General features: G+C 50.8%; 1 protein-coding gene across 1 annotated transcript in view; it reads right to left on the bottom strand.

The window, feature by feature from the left end:
- Itgae (integrin subunit alpha E) overlaps nt 1-16,515 on the bottom strand; it is a 60,527-nt gene that overhangs the window by 39,107 nt on the left and 4,905 nt on the right. The window contains exons 2-15 of the mRNA XM_042699456.1: nt 11,026-11,111; nt 10,050-10,117; nt 9,464-9,581; nt 9,106-9,255; nt 8,512-8,627; nt 7,359-7,510; nt 6,623-6,776; nt 5,394-5,544; nt 4,956-5,023; nt 4,203-4,344; nt 2,922-3,064; nt 2,290-2,430; nt 1,726-1,950; nt 408-538 (exon numbers count right to left, since the gene is read on the bottom strand). Coding sequence (XP_042555390.1) covers nt 408-538; nt 1,726-1,950; nt 2,290-2,430; nt 2,922-3,064; nt 4,203-4,344; nt 4,956-5,023; nt 5,394-5,544; nt 6,623-6,776; nt 7,359-7,510; nt 8,512-8,627; nt 9,106-9,255; nt 9,464-9,581; nt 10,050-10,117; nt 11,026-11,111 — 1,845 coding nt within the window. The remainder of the gene's footprint in view (nt 1-407; nt 539-1,725; nt 1,951-2,289; nt 2,431-2,921; nt 3,065-4,202; nt 4,345-4,955; nt 5,024-5,393; nt 5,545-6,622; nt 6,777-7,358; nt 7,511-8,511; nt 8,628-9,105; nt 9,256-9,463; nt 9,582-10,049; nt 10,118-11,025; nt 11,112-16,515) is intronic.

Genomic DNA, 16,515 nt, shown 5'->3' with positions numbered 1-16,515 from the left:
GCTTTTGTCCTGGATGGGGTAGATGATGGTGCCATTGAGGAGGCAGGAAGCCTGAAGGAGGGAAGGGAATAAGAGCTCCATGGTGGTGTATACATGCTCAAGGCTGCTGTAACCAGTCCCCCAGAGTGTGCTGAACAGACAGACATGGCCTCCAGGAGCTTGCTGGCTGGGACAGGACTGGCAGGTGCTCTCCCGCTTTCTTACAGCTCTAGGGTTAGAGAACAGTGGTTCTCATTCAGCAGAAACAGCGACCACAAGCCATGTTACCCCCTACACTGTCCTTCACATAATTCCCGTGCTTCAAAGCAGGCATCCTCCTTGAGGACCTGATGTCTGCTGGTGGCTGTATCAAGGGCAGGCCAGGGGTGATGCTGGGGCTAGAAGGCAGGGCAGATCTCCTGTCCTACCAGAGCACAGCTGCCCGGCCCAGCGTGCCCACGGTGATGTCAGCCAGGCCATCGCCACTGAAATCCAAACCACCAGCCAAGGACATGCCAAAATAGTGGAGTCTTGGGGCCATGGTGGAGGCTCTGATCCTCTGTGAAAGAAAGAAAAAGCAAAAACAACAAAACATGGTGTGAGGTAAGGAAAGAGAAGAGAAAGAGGTCTTTCCTGGTTTTCTGGGAGTTTCCATCATCCCCCACTTTCCTGCCCCAGGGAGCCCTTTCAACCTAGAAGCAGCAAAGTGGCATTTGAATGAAGCCAGGAAGACTGAGTGGGGGGGGGGGGGGGCGGAGAGGGAGGAATCAGGAAAGAGAGGGTTCTCCAAGGGAGGAGTGTCTACCAGGGGTTGCTCCTGTAGGCTGGAGTGTTGACACTGAAGAAAGTAGCCAGGAGCAAGGCTGGGCTGGGAATCCCAGGGAGGGATGCCAGGCCTGAGTTGGGCTTATGATGTTGAGGATGAAAAGGGGGGAGCTGGGTTTGGGACAAAGCTAGAGTCAGTAGTACATGGAGACTGACAGGCTCGGCTGAGACTGTCCAAGTGGCTGACCCAGGTTTCTGTTGGGGAGAAAAAGAGGAATGGAGCCCATGGGAATTTGGGAGAGGCTGGCTTCCATTGGGCGGTGTGAGAGTGAGAAGACTGGGAGCCAACCAGGAAGAGGTGTCAGCAGCTGGCAAACAGGATGGGCCCAGGAAACATGCAGCCAAGCTGGCAGTGGCCCAGGGTCAGGTAAAGCATAATGGGGTTGGGAGGGAAACAAAGACCAGTCAGAGAGGGAGGTACCTGAGGCAGGTCAAGAATAGCAAAACAAGACAGGCACCGGTGGCTCGTGCCTATAATCCTAGCTACTCAGGAGGCTGGGATCTGAGGATCACTGTTCAAAGCCAGCCTGAGCAGGAAAGTCCGTGAGACTCATATCTCCAGTTAACCACTAGAAAACTGGAAGTGGCACTGTGGCTCAAGTGGTAGAATGCTAGCCTTGAGCTGAAAAGCTGAGGGACAGCACCCAGGCCCAGAGTTCAAACCCCATGACGGACCAAAAAAGTAGCAAAACAAGGAGATATAGATCAGGAAAGTGAACAGTGGCCCAACTTCTCCCCCTCTTAAGGTTCTGTAGAAGGCCTGGCCTGGACCCCCCCTAGCCTTGTGACCTCCTCGTCTTTACTGACATTCCCAACCACTCATGGCCAGCCTAGCACTTAGCTCTCAGGCTGACCTGTCTCAGCTAACCCCACTTAGAGGTAACGAGCTTCAGAGAAGGGCAGGAGAGGCTCCCAAGTCACCTGTGAGGGGCTGGCAGGGAGGCCATCCCGGCGTCCATTGTAGATGTACACGCTGCCAAAGCTAGCCCCATCGTCCAATGTGAAGCCCTCTAGTGGGGCTCCGATGGCCACGTCTGTAAGCCTGTCCTGATTAATGTCCCCCACAGAGGCCATGGCGAAGCCAAAGCGGCCACCACCAGGCTCTAAATGTCCACTCAGTGTGTGTGCCAAGGAGAAGGAACCATCCTGCAAAGCACAAAGCAGGCAGCCCTCAGAAAGTCATGCATGACATCCTCCCTACCTCCAGGGGCAGGTCCAGGGCTCAGATGGGTAAGGGACTCTCAAGGTTCCACACTGAGCCCATGGTAAAACTGAGGTCCTCTCGTCTTGACATCAAGACCCCCCAGCCACACCCCCTTGACTCCTACATGAAGGAGGGCTAAATTAGCCATTGGGAAGCCTGGGCTCCAGGCATGGCCCTCATTCACACTCGCTAGGCAACATCACTGTGACTCACTGAACTTCCTCATCTGTAAAATGGGAGTAATGGCTACCTTCTGTTACCAGGAGAACTGACACTCCCACCTGCTCATGTAGTTGATACACGTAGACTCTGCCTTCTTCTCTACGAATGTGGAAAAATGGAGCAGCCACCAGCAAGAAGTCCGTGATCCCGTCCATGTCCACGTCCACAGGGCACAGCTCAGAGCCAAAGTAGGACCCCATCTGTACCCCAGAAGAAACTTGGTGCTGAGTGCTGGGGTGGCCTCTCTAACCCTCAGTAATGCCAGGTTCCTGCTTATAGAGTTCTTGGACCAACAAGTGGGATTGTTCCAGATCAGGGTGTGTGTGTGTGTGTGTGTGTGTGTGTGTACTCACACACACGCACACCAGTACTTGAGCTTGAACCTCAGGGTCTGGGTACTGTTCCTTAACTTTCCTGCTCAAGGCTGGTGTTCTACCACTTGAACCACAGCTCCACTTTGGACTTCTTTGGTTAACTGGAAACAATTTCACAGGCTTTCCTGCTCAGACTGGCTTTGATAGACATGCTCAGATCTCAGCCTCCTAAGTAACCTACTTTGCTCACTAGGTCACTTTGTGACCACCAGGCAGACACTCAGAGCCACAAACGTCTACCGAGGAGCCTAAGTTTTGCCCAGGTTGGCTTCATCTCTTTTCCTAGGGTCCCCAAAGCCTCTACTGGCAGCAGGTACCTGCTCTCCCTCCAGCCTTGGTACAAAGGTAGCCTCTCTGTCTTTCTTCTGAAGCTCAAACACTGCTCCACGTTGTTTGTACCGTGGAGCCCCAGAGATGTAGGAAACTCCACAGGCCTTGTGTAGTACCGCCACAGAGTAACCTGTACAGAGGTAGATAGAAACTCATATTATTAGCTATACCACTCCACTCAATATAGACTTTTGTTATTGTCGTTGTTGTTGGTTGTGGGGCTTGAACTCTGGGCCTGGGTGCTGTCCCTCAACTCTTCAGCTCAAGGCTAGCATTCTACCACTGAGGCCACAGTGCCACTTCTGGTTTTCCGAGTGGTTTATTGGAGATAAGAGTCTCCTGGAGGGAACTAACAAAATGCTGAAACAAGGATACAGGTTGACCCATTGTAACAATGAGATGAACAAGACACTATGTTGAAAAGGAACTTTACAACTTGGGCGGCGGGGAGTAGGGGAGGTGGGAAGGGAAGGGATGGTAGGGGAAAAACAAAGGAGGAGGTAACAATGCTCTATAGGAAATGTTTTTATTACCTTACTCATGTAGTTGTAACCCCTCTGTACACGAATATTACAATTAGAAAAACAAAAATCTAATATAATAAAGGGCTTACTTATTTAAAAAAAAAAAAAAAAAGCCTCACAGACTTTCCTGCCCAGGCTGGCTTTGAACTGTGATCCTCAGATCTCAGCCTCCTAAATAGCTAGGATTACAGTCATGAGCCACCATTGCCCGGCTTCAATATGAACTTGTACACACCCCTTTCTTTTTCCTTTTTTTTAAGGGATGGAAATTGGATGTTTGTTATTTAAAAAAAAAAGAAAAGAAAAATTCCTTAGGATTCTTAGCCAAGAAAGGAATATTTTGCATGTGAGGATTAAGAGGACGAGGTGTGGGGGCCAGCCAGTCTCCATGATTTTCCTTCCCTAGGCAGCAGCCCAAGGCACTCTGTGCCCTCAACCTCAAGGTCCCCAGCGAGGGTCCCTCCTGCTCCCACCAGGAGTCCTAAAGTGTAGTAAACTCCTCTCACACATCATCAATATGCCTGGCTCTTCAGTTTACATAGGCCCCAGGTGAGGCCCCGCCTTCACCCCTCCAGGCCCCGCCCTCACCTCCCTCACCCCTCAGGCCCCGCCCTCACCCCTCCAGGCCCCGCCCTCACCTCCCTCACCCCTCCAGGCCCCGCCCTCACCTCCCCCGCCCTCGGGCGGCCCCGCCCTCACCTCCCCCGCCCTCGGGCGGCCCCGCCCTCTCCCAGCCCCCCTCACCCAGGTATCCATACTGCGCCGGCCCGGCCCCTGCGGCCTCGGCGCTGTGGTTCAGGAAACGGCCGCGGCGCTGAGCGGGGCTGTACAGCACGGCTCCCCCCGACCAGGTGTAGGCGCCCACGGCGCCGAGCAGCAGCCGCCCCTGCGGAGGCAGGGAGAGGCGGTAAGGGCGGGGGCCGGAAGGCAGCCGGCCAGGGCCAGGGGCAGTGCGAACCCGCGGGTTTCCCGCAGGCCCGGAAACCGGCGCGCTGCGTCTGCTGTTTCCTTCCACTAGGTCCAGGGTTGTGTTTTGTCTGTGTGTGTGTGTGCGCGCGCGCGCGCGCGTGTGCATGTGTGTGGACGGTCGTGGGGCCTGGGCGCTGACCCTCAGCGCTTCAGCTCAAGGCTAGCGCTTTACCATTTGAGCCACAGCGCCACATTCGGCTCTTTGGGTGCTTAATTGGAGATGAGTCTCATGGACCTTCTAGCTGGGGCTGCCTTCGAACCGCTCTCCTCAGATCTCAGCCCCCTGAATAGCCCCCCTCCCTGGCACCCCGCCAGGATCATGTTCTCCCGGCGTGGAATAAACAAACGACCTGGGTGCACGCCACGAGTGCACAAAGCAGAATCGCGACCATTCTCTTGTCTCTTAGTGGTAACAGACTACTTCCCTTCATCCTAAAACGACTCCCCCAGAGGTCCCTCACAGGGCCCAGGGCCTCTCGGAGTCCATCCTCTCCCAGCAAGTCTGCCCATGTGGAGTAGATCACAAACCTCGTCCAGAATCTGTGCGCTGAAGCCAGTCTGTGCCAGCTGGTAATGAAGGGCGTCTCCGACGGTGCCTGGAAACCAAGGAGTCCAATGAGGTCTCTACCATGCCAGAGAATGTGGTCCCGTGGGGCTACTGCCCCAGAGGAATCGATGGAGAATAGGGAGACTTGGCGTTTGCTTTAGCATAGTTGGGAGCCAAAGTTCACTCTTTCTGGGCTTCAGGTTGCTTATTTACGAACTCCGGGAATGAGGAAGTGTGCCTGGAGTGTCCTTGTTTCTGGAATACCAGTCCAATTCATCAGAGTTTCTTGGAGATTCTGGGAGGTAAGGAGGGCTGTGGTGTGGTGGTCTTTTTACCAGCGAACAGCTGAGGCTCAGACAGGTGATTGGGGCGGGACAGAGGCCCTGCTGCTGGGGGGACAGGGGAAGCGTAGCCCTCACCTTCCATGTGAATGATGCTCTGCTGCAGCTTGCTCAGCAGCCCATCCAAGGCGCCGTAGTTGGTCACCTTGAAGGCGTGGGTCTCACTGGGGTCCGAGGCTATCAGCTTCAGTTCCCTGTCCTTCTTAGCATTCTGAAATTCATCTCCTACCTGCACAGAGCCCTCAGGGTCAATAGGGACTCCATCGCCTCCAGCATGCTCTTTCTTCTATGCTCCCGTCCTCTGCTCCTTACATGAATGCATGAACAACAACACACACACACACACACAAATGCCTGTGCACACATGCATGCAGGCACACACACACATTCACATTCAGGAAAACTCTCTAGTTTTGCCAAACTACATGTGTTCTTTCATGCAGAAGTTAGCTTTAGGGCCCTCCTCACCTTTTCTAACCGAAGCCTGCCACTCCTGTCATCCACCAGGACATGGCTCAACACTGTTTACCCCAGGAGCCTTCCTGTGGGCTCTCCTCAGCCGACTCAGCCAGCAAGCTTTGCTCACCATAAAAAATAAGGCCCATGTCAATGAAGTTGTGGACAGGATGTGGGAATCAAGAGAAAACAAGGAAAGCCAAGTGCTGGTAACCACTCATGTCTGTAATCCTAGCTATTCAGGAGGCTGAGATCTGAATATCTCTGTTCAAAGCCAACTTGGGAGGGAAAGTCCATGAAATTCTTTATCTCCAATAAACTACTCAGGGGCTGGGAAGGTGGCTCAGTGGTAGAGCGCTTGCCTTGCATGCATGAGGCCCTGGGTTCGATTCCTTAGCACCACATAAGCAAAAAGAAAAAAGCCGGAAGTGGCGCTGTGGCTCACATGGTAGAGTGCTAGCCTTGAGCTGAAGAGCTGAGGGACAGTGCCCTGGCCCAGAGTTCAGACCCCACAACTGGACCAAAAATAAAACAAAACAAAACCAATAAACTACTCAGGAAAAATAAACAAAAACACAGAAATGGTGCTGTGGCTCAAGTGGTAGAATGGCAAGCCTTGAAAGGAAAAGCTAAGGGACAACGGTGTCCAGGCCCTGATTTTGAGCTCCAGTACTGATACAAAAAAGAGAGAGAGAGAAAGAAAAAGAAAGACAGAAGAAAGAAAAGACAGAGAGACAGACAGAAAGAATGAGTGTTAAGTTTGGATACACTGCTTTCAAAAGTTCCTGTGGGAGCTCCCTACCCAGGCTGTACCACATGAGGGGGTGTGCCTCCTGGCTCCTGGCTCTTACCCCAATGGCAAAGCGCTCAACACCCTGCATCTTTGGAGAGTTGATGACAGTTGTGAGGTTGAGGGGGTCTCCAAATATGTCACCATCGGTGAGTACCACCATGACCTTGGATGCCTTTTTCCTGGAGCCACGGCTTGATATGAAGATATGATCTCTGACAATAGAAGGCAAAGTGAAGAGAACTTTCCAGGGGAGATGGCTAAGATCTGGGGGGAGGGGAGGTTTTGTTCACTGTCCCACTTCTGAAAGGCCTAGAAAAGGGTGGAGATGCCGCTCCAGACAAAAAGCACCTGGACAAAATATGCCCATATCTGCCCCTTTCATGCACATGCAGGAATCATGCTGACAATATTCCAGCAGACAGTACTTAACACAGCACTTATGTGTCAGGTACTGCTTTAAGCATTGTATATATTTTAAACTACTTCATTCTCACAAAATCCCACAAAGCAAAATCAACTATCTCCCTGTTAGAAGTGAGGAAATTGAAACACAGAAAGGTTGGGTAACTTGCCCAAGGCCACACAAGTACAAAGCTAGAAGTTGGACCCAAGCAGCCTGTCCCTGAGCACGGCTGCTCTGTGTCTCACAGGAGAAAGCCCGGAAGAAGGTCTAGAGGGCCGTCCCAGGTTTCACCCCACTCTCTTAGCCAGGGAAGAGCTGAACCCTGGCGCCCTCCTCTCAGCTCTGTGCAGCCACCTCCTCAGGGCAGGATGCCGCTGAGTCTCCCACTCACAGCACGTGCTGCATGGCTGAGGCAGTCTTGGTGACACGCTTCACTTGAGTGATGTTCTGGACTCTGGCAAGGGAGGCCATGGCATCCTCACTGTCTCGAAGGTCAAATTCAGTCTGGATCACTTCCCCATACTGCACCAAGGCAAAGCTGCACTGGAGGGAAGAGGGCCAATGGGGAAGGATGTGTCTCCAGGCTCAAGGCCACCCCTGCCTAAGAGGACTTCCCTGGACACAACGCTCATACACCTGAGCCTGAGCAGGAGAGGAACTTTGTAAAGAGGTAGAGGAAGATGTCATCATCATGGCCCCTAGAGAATCAGGTCTCTCCCTGAATCCTCCATGTTGGCTATAAGATTGGCCAGGTGCTTGCTTTGGCTAGTGGGACAGGAGAATGTTACTGTCATGAGAAGGCGAAGCCAGCCTGCTGGAGACCCAGGGTTTGAACAAATGAATGAGGCTATCTCAGGCTATACAGCCCCAGCCAAGCCAGACATCTGCCTGCAGTTGCAGGGTAACTCCAGGCCAAAGCAACAGAAGAGCTACCCAGCTGAACCCTCCCCAAATACCTGACCCTTAGAAGGACTGGGAGAAATACAAAAGTGCTTTTTTTTTTTTGGTTGGTCATGGGGATTGAACTCGGCTTGGGCACTGTCCCTCAGCTCTTCAGCTCAAGGCAAGCACTCAACGGCTGGAGCCACAGCGCCACTTCTGGTCTTCTAGTGGTTTTATTGGAGATGAGACTCACAAACTTTCCCGCCTGGGCTGGCTTTTTGAACCATGAACCTCAGATCTCAGCCTCCTGCGTAGCTAGGATTACAGGTGTGAGCCACCAGCACCTGGCAGTGCTTTTTGTTTGGTTGTTTTTTTGTCGGTTGTGGGGCTTGAACTCAGGGCCTAGGCTGTGTCCCTGACCTCTTCAGATCAAGGCAAGTGCTCTACCACTTGAGCCACAGTGCCACTTCCAGTTTTCTGGCTAATTGGAGATAAGAGTCTCAGATTTTCCTGCCAGGTTGGCTTTGAACCATGATCCTCAGATCCCAGCCTCCTGAGTAGCTAGGATTACAGGCGTGAGCTCAGCTAAGGTGGTTGTTTTAAGGCAGTGATGATGACACACAGTCATAGGTGACATGAGTCCAGGCCACACAGAAACCCACCTCAAAGCACTTTTCATAAAAGTTCCTCATCATGTTGGAGATGAAGTCTTTGGCTTTCTGAAAATCTTGGGGTTCAATGCTTCCTGAGCCATCCAGGACTATGGCAATCTCGGTGCCTAGCCAAGACAAGGGAGCAGGTCAGGAGGAGGCATGGACGTGGGGGCAGAAGTGGGGACACACATCTCTGTTCAAGTCCCAGAGGAGCTGTCTTGAATAAAAGCTCTTGTTTTAAAGGCAAAGAGAGGGGGGAGGGGGGAGGCTGGGAAGGGAGGTGAAGGGTAAACAAAGGAGGAGGCTGCAATGCTTGGTAAGAAATGTATGCATTATCCTGCCCATGTAATTGTAACCCCTCTGTACAGTATGTTCTCAAATAAAATAAAATAAAATTAATTAAAAAATAAAAATAAAAAAATAAAGGCAAAGAGAGAGACGGAACTTTCTCAGGCTCTGACTTGCTGTGTGCTGCCACTACCATGGCAGGAGTAATGAAGAGCCTAGCCCCTTCTTCTGTGTTCCAGACCTGGGAACGCCTGGTCCTTGGATGCTGCCAGCCAGGAGATCTGATCTGGGAGCCCCCAAAGTGCCTTTTCTCACCAGCTTCCTCCTCCTGCTCTCCCTCCTCCTGTTCTCCCTCCTTCAGGGCCCGATGCCTTCTGGCTAAGTTCTTATTCTCTCCTGGGCTGCCTCCTTTATTCCTGTAGCAGTGGCCAGTGTCCACCTGTGCATCTGGGTCCAGAATACTTTCTTTAAGAAAAACACATGAAGATTCAGTCAGAGACTTCATATTTCCCCAGGCAAGCTGGCACTTAGCTTTGACCTGATAATGCCTTCCATTAGGGACTTCAAACTTGCTTCACCCCACTTTGGGTCTCTCCCATGGATTAAGGCCTCTCACTGAGCGCCCTAGGCTCTCTGTGGGGCTGTCCAAAACCAGTGAGTAACCAGTCCTCACCAAGATCAAAGAAGTCGACCTGGGCCTGGGGAAGCAGGTCGGGGGTCAGCAGGCTGCAGTTGCTTGTGAGTTCTGAGCTGAGGCTATGGGGCTGCCGGGCCTGCACCTGAATGCATATCTGGACAAAAGGGAAGAAAGGAAGTAGGGGGGAAACTGGACCATTGTAGACATGCCTGTAATCCTAGCATTCAGGAGACTGGGGCAGGAAGATGGCAAGTTCAAGGCAAGAGTCTGTCTCAAAACAAATCCATACACACACACTTAATAATCTGAATCAATCTCATGTCCTCTATTATAGCCACACTATTAGCCCATTACAGAACTCAGTGAATTTCCAAACCAATTAGGAAACCCCTATTTTGCCCCTCACCAGATTGATGCTTGGGTCAAAGCTATAGTCAGTAACTTGGTTGGAGCATGGGCCATGAGGAATACTTGGTCAGCCCTGGCGTTAGCACAGGCAGGACTAGGCCAGGTACAAGGAAGACAGCACATCAGTCGGAACTGGCATGCATACCAGAGTCACCCAGGGGAGTCAGTGCCAACCTCCCCTTAACCCTGAATCTACCCATCCTTTCCTACTCACCAGGACACCATGCTGGTTCCGGACAACTGTGATTCCCCGGTGCTTCCCCTTTAGGACAGGGACATGCTCTGAAACAGGTCAAACAGGTAAGGAGGGACAAGGACCAGAAGCCACTCTGGAGCCAGGGTCAGAGGGCACAGGGCTGCTTGTCAGGGGCTCCTGAGCAGCCTTTGAAGGCAGGAGCTGGGACTTCAGAAGTAGACCTGGAAATGTCTAGGTTGTATTACCTATCCAGCCCAATTTACCATCTCAGCAAATGCCCTGGACACCTGCTCCATGCCCAGGCTTGTAACTTGTGAGGATCGAGATCCAGAAATGATGATATCCTGTGGCTTCTCCTTGAGGGGCTTCTTGTCTAAGGCACTTCTGAGTGGAGAAGCACTGCTAGCGGATATGTGCAGTACACAAAGTGTGCAAAACACTATGGGCCGGAAGTGTGGATCCACAATCCCCTCAGCTTCAAAGACCTTCCCAGGGAAATTTCCTGCTCCACTTACAGCTTTTTTGATGGTTAATTGGAAATAAGAGTTTCACAGACTTTCTTGCCCACGCTGGATTTGAACCACAATCCTCAGGTCTCAGCTTCCTGAGTAGCTAGGATTACCTAGCTCTAGCACTCCTATTGATGATCTACTTGTCTGGACAGACACTGAGTCTGCACAACAGAGTGTGCCTCTCACTGGTCTGAGGATCACAGCTTGAAGCTAGCTGGGGCAGGAAAGTCCATGAGACTCATCTCCAATTAACCAGCAAAAAGCCCTAAGGTGTGGCTCAAATGGCAGAGCATCAGCCTCAAGTGTGTGGCACCAGGTGGGCTTGGAATGGTGGTGGGAGAGCTGGGCCTGGGAATTGGGCTGGAGGACCAGATGGGTGGGCAGGATTAAGTGAGGCTGGAGCTGGGAAGGGTGGGGCTGGGATGAGTGGGATTCCTAGAAAGGGGCCTGGGTTGCACATCCTGGAAACAGGCCTGACCTACCCACTGGCCGGCAAACGATTCCATCCTGGATGAGGGAGCATTGATGCAGAGGTGCTGAGGTCCTGTTGGCACTGGTGACCAGAAGCCTGAGTGGAAAACAGACGGCGGCAAAACCAGGCTGGCTGAGCGCTCCCTTCTCCTCCATGCCTGCCCAAGCACAGGCCCATTCCAGAACCTTTATGACTAGCCACGACAAAGGCCCAGAAAGGAGAGACACAAGCTGTTCCCCTAACACAAGACTGCAGATGCTATATTATAGGGAAGGCCTTTTCTCAATCTCCATTTCTACACAAGATGGTGAAATGCAGCCCTTTTTTGCCTGCCACCCACCCTGACAAAGCAGGGGTGGGGAAACATCTTCTGGTGACATAGCCAGGGTCACCAGCAGCAGTGTCAGTTTGTTTGGAAGGAGATCTGAGGCTCAGCTTGTGAGAGTGAACCAAGTTCAGGGTCTTCATGCTGTCGGGGGCAGGAAGTAATGGAAGACTTTATAAAGGAGAAGCCAAACTCAGTATGTGTTTCTGAAAGGTCATGATGTGGCTTTCGTGGATTAGGGGACAAGCTAGAGAACAAGCTAGTGAGGAAGAGAAACAAGGTGTTGTTCCATTTCACCAATTCCTATCACAGTACTTTACTTTTTTTTTTTTTTTTTGCCATTCCTGGGGCTTGAACTCAGGACCTGGGCACTGTCTCTGGGCTGCTGCTGCTTTTTTTTTGTATGCTCAAGCCACAGCACCACTTCTGGCTTTTTTCTGTTTATGTGGCACTGAGGAATTGAACCCAGGGCTTCATGCATGCTAGGTATGCACTCTACCACTAATCCACATTCCCAGTCCCATGTTACATGTTTAAATGATGAAATAGATTCACATGTTTGCATGGTTGACAGACTAATAGGTCCATACTTACAAGTCCCTAATTATAATAATAACTGCCCAACTCCAACTGCTAACCTCACATTGTGTTGATTTCTGCCCTTTGGCACAGCTCTTGTCAACATCACCTGTGTCCCACATGGTCAAACCCAGTGAACCCCTTTCTGCCCTCATCTTCTTCAGCCTCTCAGCAGCCTGGGACATGAGTGGTCATCTTCTCCTTCACATTTTCCTCCTATTTTTCCTCACCTATTTGTCTTCTTCAAACTCCCTGCTTTCTAGCTAGCATGTTCTTCCAAGTGATCCCTTCCCATGCCAGGATTTCAATCTATCTCACCCTCTGTGTGAGTCCTGACTGCAATCCTCAAGTGGAGACCAGGAAGACAGCTGAGATCCCTTGTTAATCCAGATGTTCTGCCACTTAGGTCACGCAGGTCATTGGGCCCGCTGCCATCTATGGCTTTAGGAAGCAAAATAGTGGCCCCTGAGATGTCGTCCTCATGTGAATATTTTACCTTTGATGGCACCAGAGACTTAATAGATAGGATTAAATTAAAACTTCAGATGGGGCTGGGAATGTGGCTTAGTGGTAGAGTGCTTGCCTGGCATGCACAAAGCCCTGGGTTCGATTTCTCAGTACCACATACACAAAAAAGGCCAGAAGTGGCACTGTGGCCCAAGTAGTAGAGTGCTATCCTTGAGCAAAAAAATCTCAGGAAGGGGCTGGGAAGGTGGCTCAGTGGTTGAGTGATAGCCTTGAGTAAAAGAAGCTCAGGGACAGTGCTCAGGCACTGAGTCCAAGCACCAGGACTGGCAAAAAGATTTTTTTTTTTTTAATTAAAAGTAAAGCTCAGGGGCTGGGAAGGTGGCCCAGTGGTAGAGTGCTTGCCTCCCATGCATGAAGCCCTGGGTTCGATTCCTCAGCACCACATAAGCAGAAAAAGCCAGAAGTGGAGCTGTGGCTCAAGTGGTAGAGTGCTATCCTTGAGCTGAAGAGCTGAGGGACAGCGCCCAGGCCCAGAGTTCAGGCCCCACGACCGGACCCAAAAACAAATTTAAAAAAAAAATCTCAGGGACAGTGTCCAGACCCTGAGTTCAAGCCCATGGACTGGCAAAAAAAAAGTCTTGAGATGGGGAAGAAGTCTGGATTATCTGGGTGGACCTATACAACTATGAGGCCCTTTTCTTTTTGTCCCTTTTTTCTCTCTTTTTCAGTTTTTTCTTCCCTCTGTCCCTTTCTCTTTCTCTTTCTCTTTTTTAATTTCTTGATGTCCTGGGGATTAGGTCTTACACTTGCTAAGGAAACCCTCTGCCACTTGAGCCAATCCCCAATCTTCCAAAGGTCCTTAAAAGAGGAAGACATGAGAACCAGAGTCAGAGAAATATCTGAAACATGTGATGCTGCAGGCTTTAAAATGCTTCGGCCCCAAGACCTTCCTTGACCTAGGCCCATTGCTAGGCTGCTCCCTCCACATAGACTTCTCCCCCCAGTGTGGGTAATTCCTATTCCTGCACTCAACTGTGCCCTTCACCTAAATGCTTCCTCCAAACAGCCCTGCCTCACAACCCAGTTGTACTGCTTCACATCATCCTGTTTTACTCCCTTCTCAGAACTTGTTGCCACCTGATGATGTCTTCTATGTCATTTACTTGCTCATTACCTATCTCCCCCACTAATTAGCTCCACTTTATTCACCATGTAATTCCAGGCCTGGAACAGTGCCTGGACAGCACATAAGCTTCTATTTGTCACATGGCTTGAATGACAACCTCACCAATGACAAGGGTTGATCTGCGACAGGCTTAGGCATAGAAGGCCAGGTGCTTCTGGGCTCCTAAATTAGGTCATCCTTCAGCGTCCCCACCTCCTCCCCAGACTAAACCTCAGTTCAGTCTGCTGACCTGGCACCTTGTTCTCTGCTCCCCACAGCAGATAGGCTTAGCCAATTTCCCCCAGACCACGTTTCAGGCCAGGTACAGGCCTATAACAACTTAATTTCTCCTCTTGAGCCTTTGTCCAGGCTGTTTTCTCCACCTGTAGCACTTTGCGCTTCCTTCTCCTGCAGAACCACAACTCCACATACTACTCTTTTTTTTTGGGGGGGGGGGGGAGGGGGAAGGTCCGTTCGTGGGCCTGAACTCTGGGCCTGGGTGCTGGCCCTCAGCTCTTCAGCTCAAAGCTAGCACTCTACCACTTGAGCCACAGCGCCACTTCCGGCTTTTTTTTTTCTGCTTACTGAGGAATCAAACCCAGGGCCTCATGCATGCAAGGCAAGCGCTCTACCACTGAGCCACCTTCCCAGCCCCTCCACATACTACTCTTTAGGAACCTTCCCAAGGCTTCCTTGACTCCTGCAAGCCCTCCAGGGTGCCCTGACTACTGGAAGCCCCCCTCCATCCCAGCTTTTTTTTTTTTTTTTTTTGTCGGTCGTGGGACTTGAACTCTGGGCCTGGGTGCTGTCCCTCAGCTCTTCAGCTCAAGGCTAGCGCTCTACCACTTGAGCTACAGCGCCACTTCCAGTTTTCTGGTGGTTTATTGGAGATAGGAGTCTCACGGTCTCTCCTGCCCGGGCTGGCTTTGAACCGAGATCCTCAGATCTCAGCCTCCTGAGTAGCTAGGATTACAGGGGTGAGCCACCAGCGCCCGGCCATCCCAGCTTTTGTTCCCACTTGAGTTGTAAGCTTCCAAGAAACAACCAGAGGCTATTATATTACCATTCATCATCATGAAATTCTGTGACCTCTGTCCAGTCTAAGCCACTGCTGCTTCCCACCCATTTTATTTCCTATCCAGTAGTCTCCAGGTTTGCTTAGTTATCCGCTGATTGATTGATTGATTGATTGTGCCATTACTGAGCTTGAGCTCAGGGCCTTGGCTCTGTCCCTCAAGGCTGCACTCTACCAGTTGAGTCACAGCTCCATTCCTGGCTTTTTGGTGATGGACTTTCTTGTCTGGATTATCTTCAAATCATGATCCTCAGATCTCAGCCTACTGAGTATTTAGAATTATAAGCATAAGCTACCTATGCCTGGCTTAACGGAGTTATTTATGAGCCAACTAAGCCCTGGCCCACCAGCTGTGACAGAGCCCCAGCCATCTGTCACCAGCCCTAAGGAATCTGTTCCATCTTGGACCAGTTGTATCCCTAGTACTTGTTGTTCATCCCTTGCCTTCTCCCAGTCCTAACTGTCCTTTTCCTCAGAGGCATTTCCTAATCTCTCTGAAAAGGCTTGCTTTATGTCCCACCTCACCCGCTGGAGCAGTCACAGCCCAGTGCCAGTGCCATCAGCCTTAGTTTGGTGAGGGTGGGGTTGGAAGAATGGGGGAGAATGATGAAAGGAGTAAACCGATCAATATGGACTGTACTCATAAATTGTTATGCTGAATTAAAATTCTTTTGCATATTACTTAAAATATTCTTGTGTGCATCCTGTTATGGGGCTTGAGGTTGGGTTCTGGGTGCTGTCCCTGAGCTCTTTTACTTAAGATTAGCACTCTATCACTTTGAGCCACAGCTCTACTTCCAATTTTTGAGTGGTTAATTGGAGATAAGAGGCTCACGGGGACTATTCTTCCCAGGCTGGCTTCAAACTGTGATCCTCAGATCTCAGCCGGCTGAGTAGCTAGGATTATAGCTGTGAGCCACTGGCACCTGGCTAAAAATAATTTAAAAAAATAAATAATTTAAAAATAATTAATTTTTTAAAAATAAAATAATTTTTTTTGGTCTGGGAATGTGGTTTAGTGGTAGAGTGCTTGCCTAGCATGCATGAAGCCCTGGGTTGGATTCTTCAGCATCACATATACAGAAAACCTGGAAGTGGTACTGTGCCTCAAGTGGTAGAGTGCTAACCTTGAGCACAGAGGCTCAGGAACAGTGCCCAGGCCCTGAGTTCAAGTCCCAGTAATGGGATATATATAATTTTTTTTAAAGAAATAAAGTGAGAAAGTCAGGCCATACAGTGCTGTTCTTCATACCCTGTTTCTCTGTTCCTCTATCACTCAGGCCAGCCAACAAGTGCATTTCCTGTCCTGTACAGCAGGCCCCAGACTCAGGAACCCCCAAGTTCCACCACATCCTCCTTCCAGTGAGCCAAACTGCCTCAGCAGTCACCAGGGTGGGGTGAGGGGGTTCTTGAGTCCCGCCAGTCTCCCACCCACTGACAGACTTCTAGCCCTCTGAACTACACATTTCAAACACAAACACCTGGGCAATTTGGCCTCTAAAGGGATGTTAAAGGCTGGCTGCCAATGGCGCACAACTATAAGTCTACTTGCTCAGGAGGCTGAGATCTGAGGATGGTGGTTCGAAGCCTGCCTGGGCAGGAAAGTCCCTGAGATTCTCATCTCCAGGTAATCATAGAAAAAGCAGGAAGTGGCTCTGGTGGTAGAGTGCTAGTCTTGATCAAAAGAAGCTCAAGGACAGTGTTTAAGCCCTGAGTTCAAGCTCCAGGACCAACACACACACATACTGTATGTTAAGGTCTATGAGGCCTGGAGTCGGGGAAGGAACCTAGATTAATGGTAGAAGGAGCTGTGGCAGAAGATGGTCATAGATCACTGGCTAAAACTGCTCATGCCAGGTGCTGGTGGCTCATGTCTATAATTCTAGCT

The sequence above is a fragment of the Dipodomys spectabilis genome, unplaced genomic scaffold (genome assembly GCF_019054845.1).
Source record: "Dipodomys spectabilis isolate Male_0828 unplaced genomic scaffold, ASM1905484v1 ptg000250l, whole genome shotgun sequence".
NCBI classification, from domain to species: Eukaryota; Metazoa; Chordata; class Mammalia; order Rodentia; family Heteromyidae; genus Dipodomys; species Dipodomys spectabilis.
The sequence above is the reverse complement of the archived record's forward strand: the minus strand, read 5'-3'. Positions and strand labels throughout refer to the sequence as shown.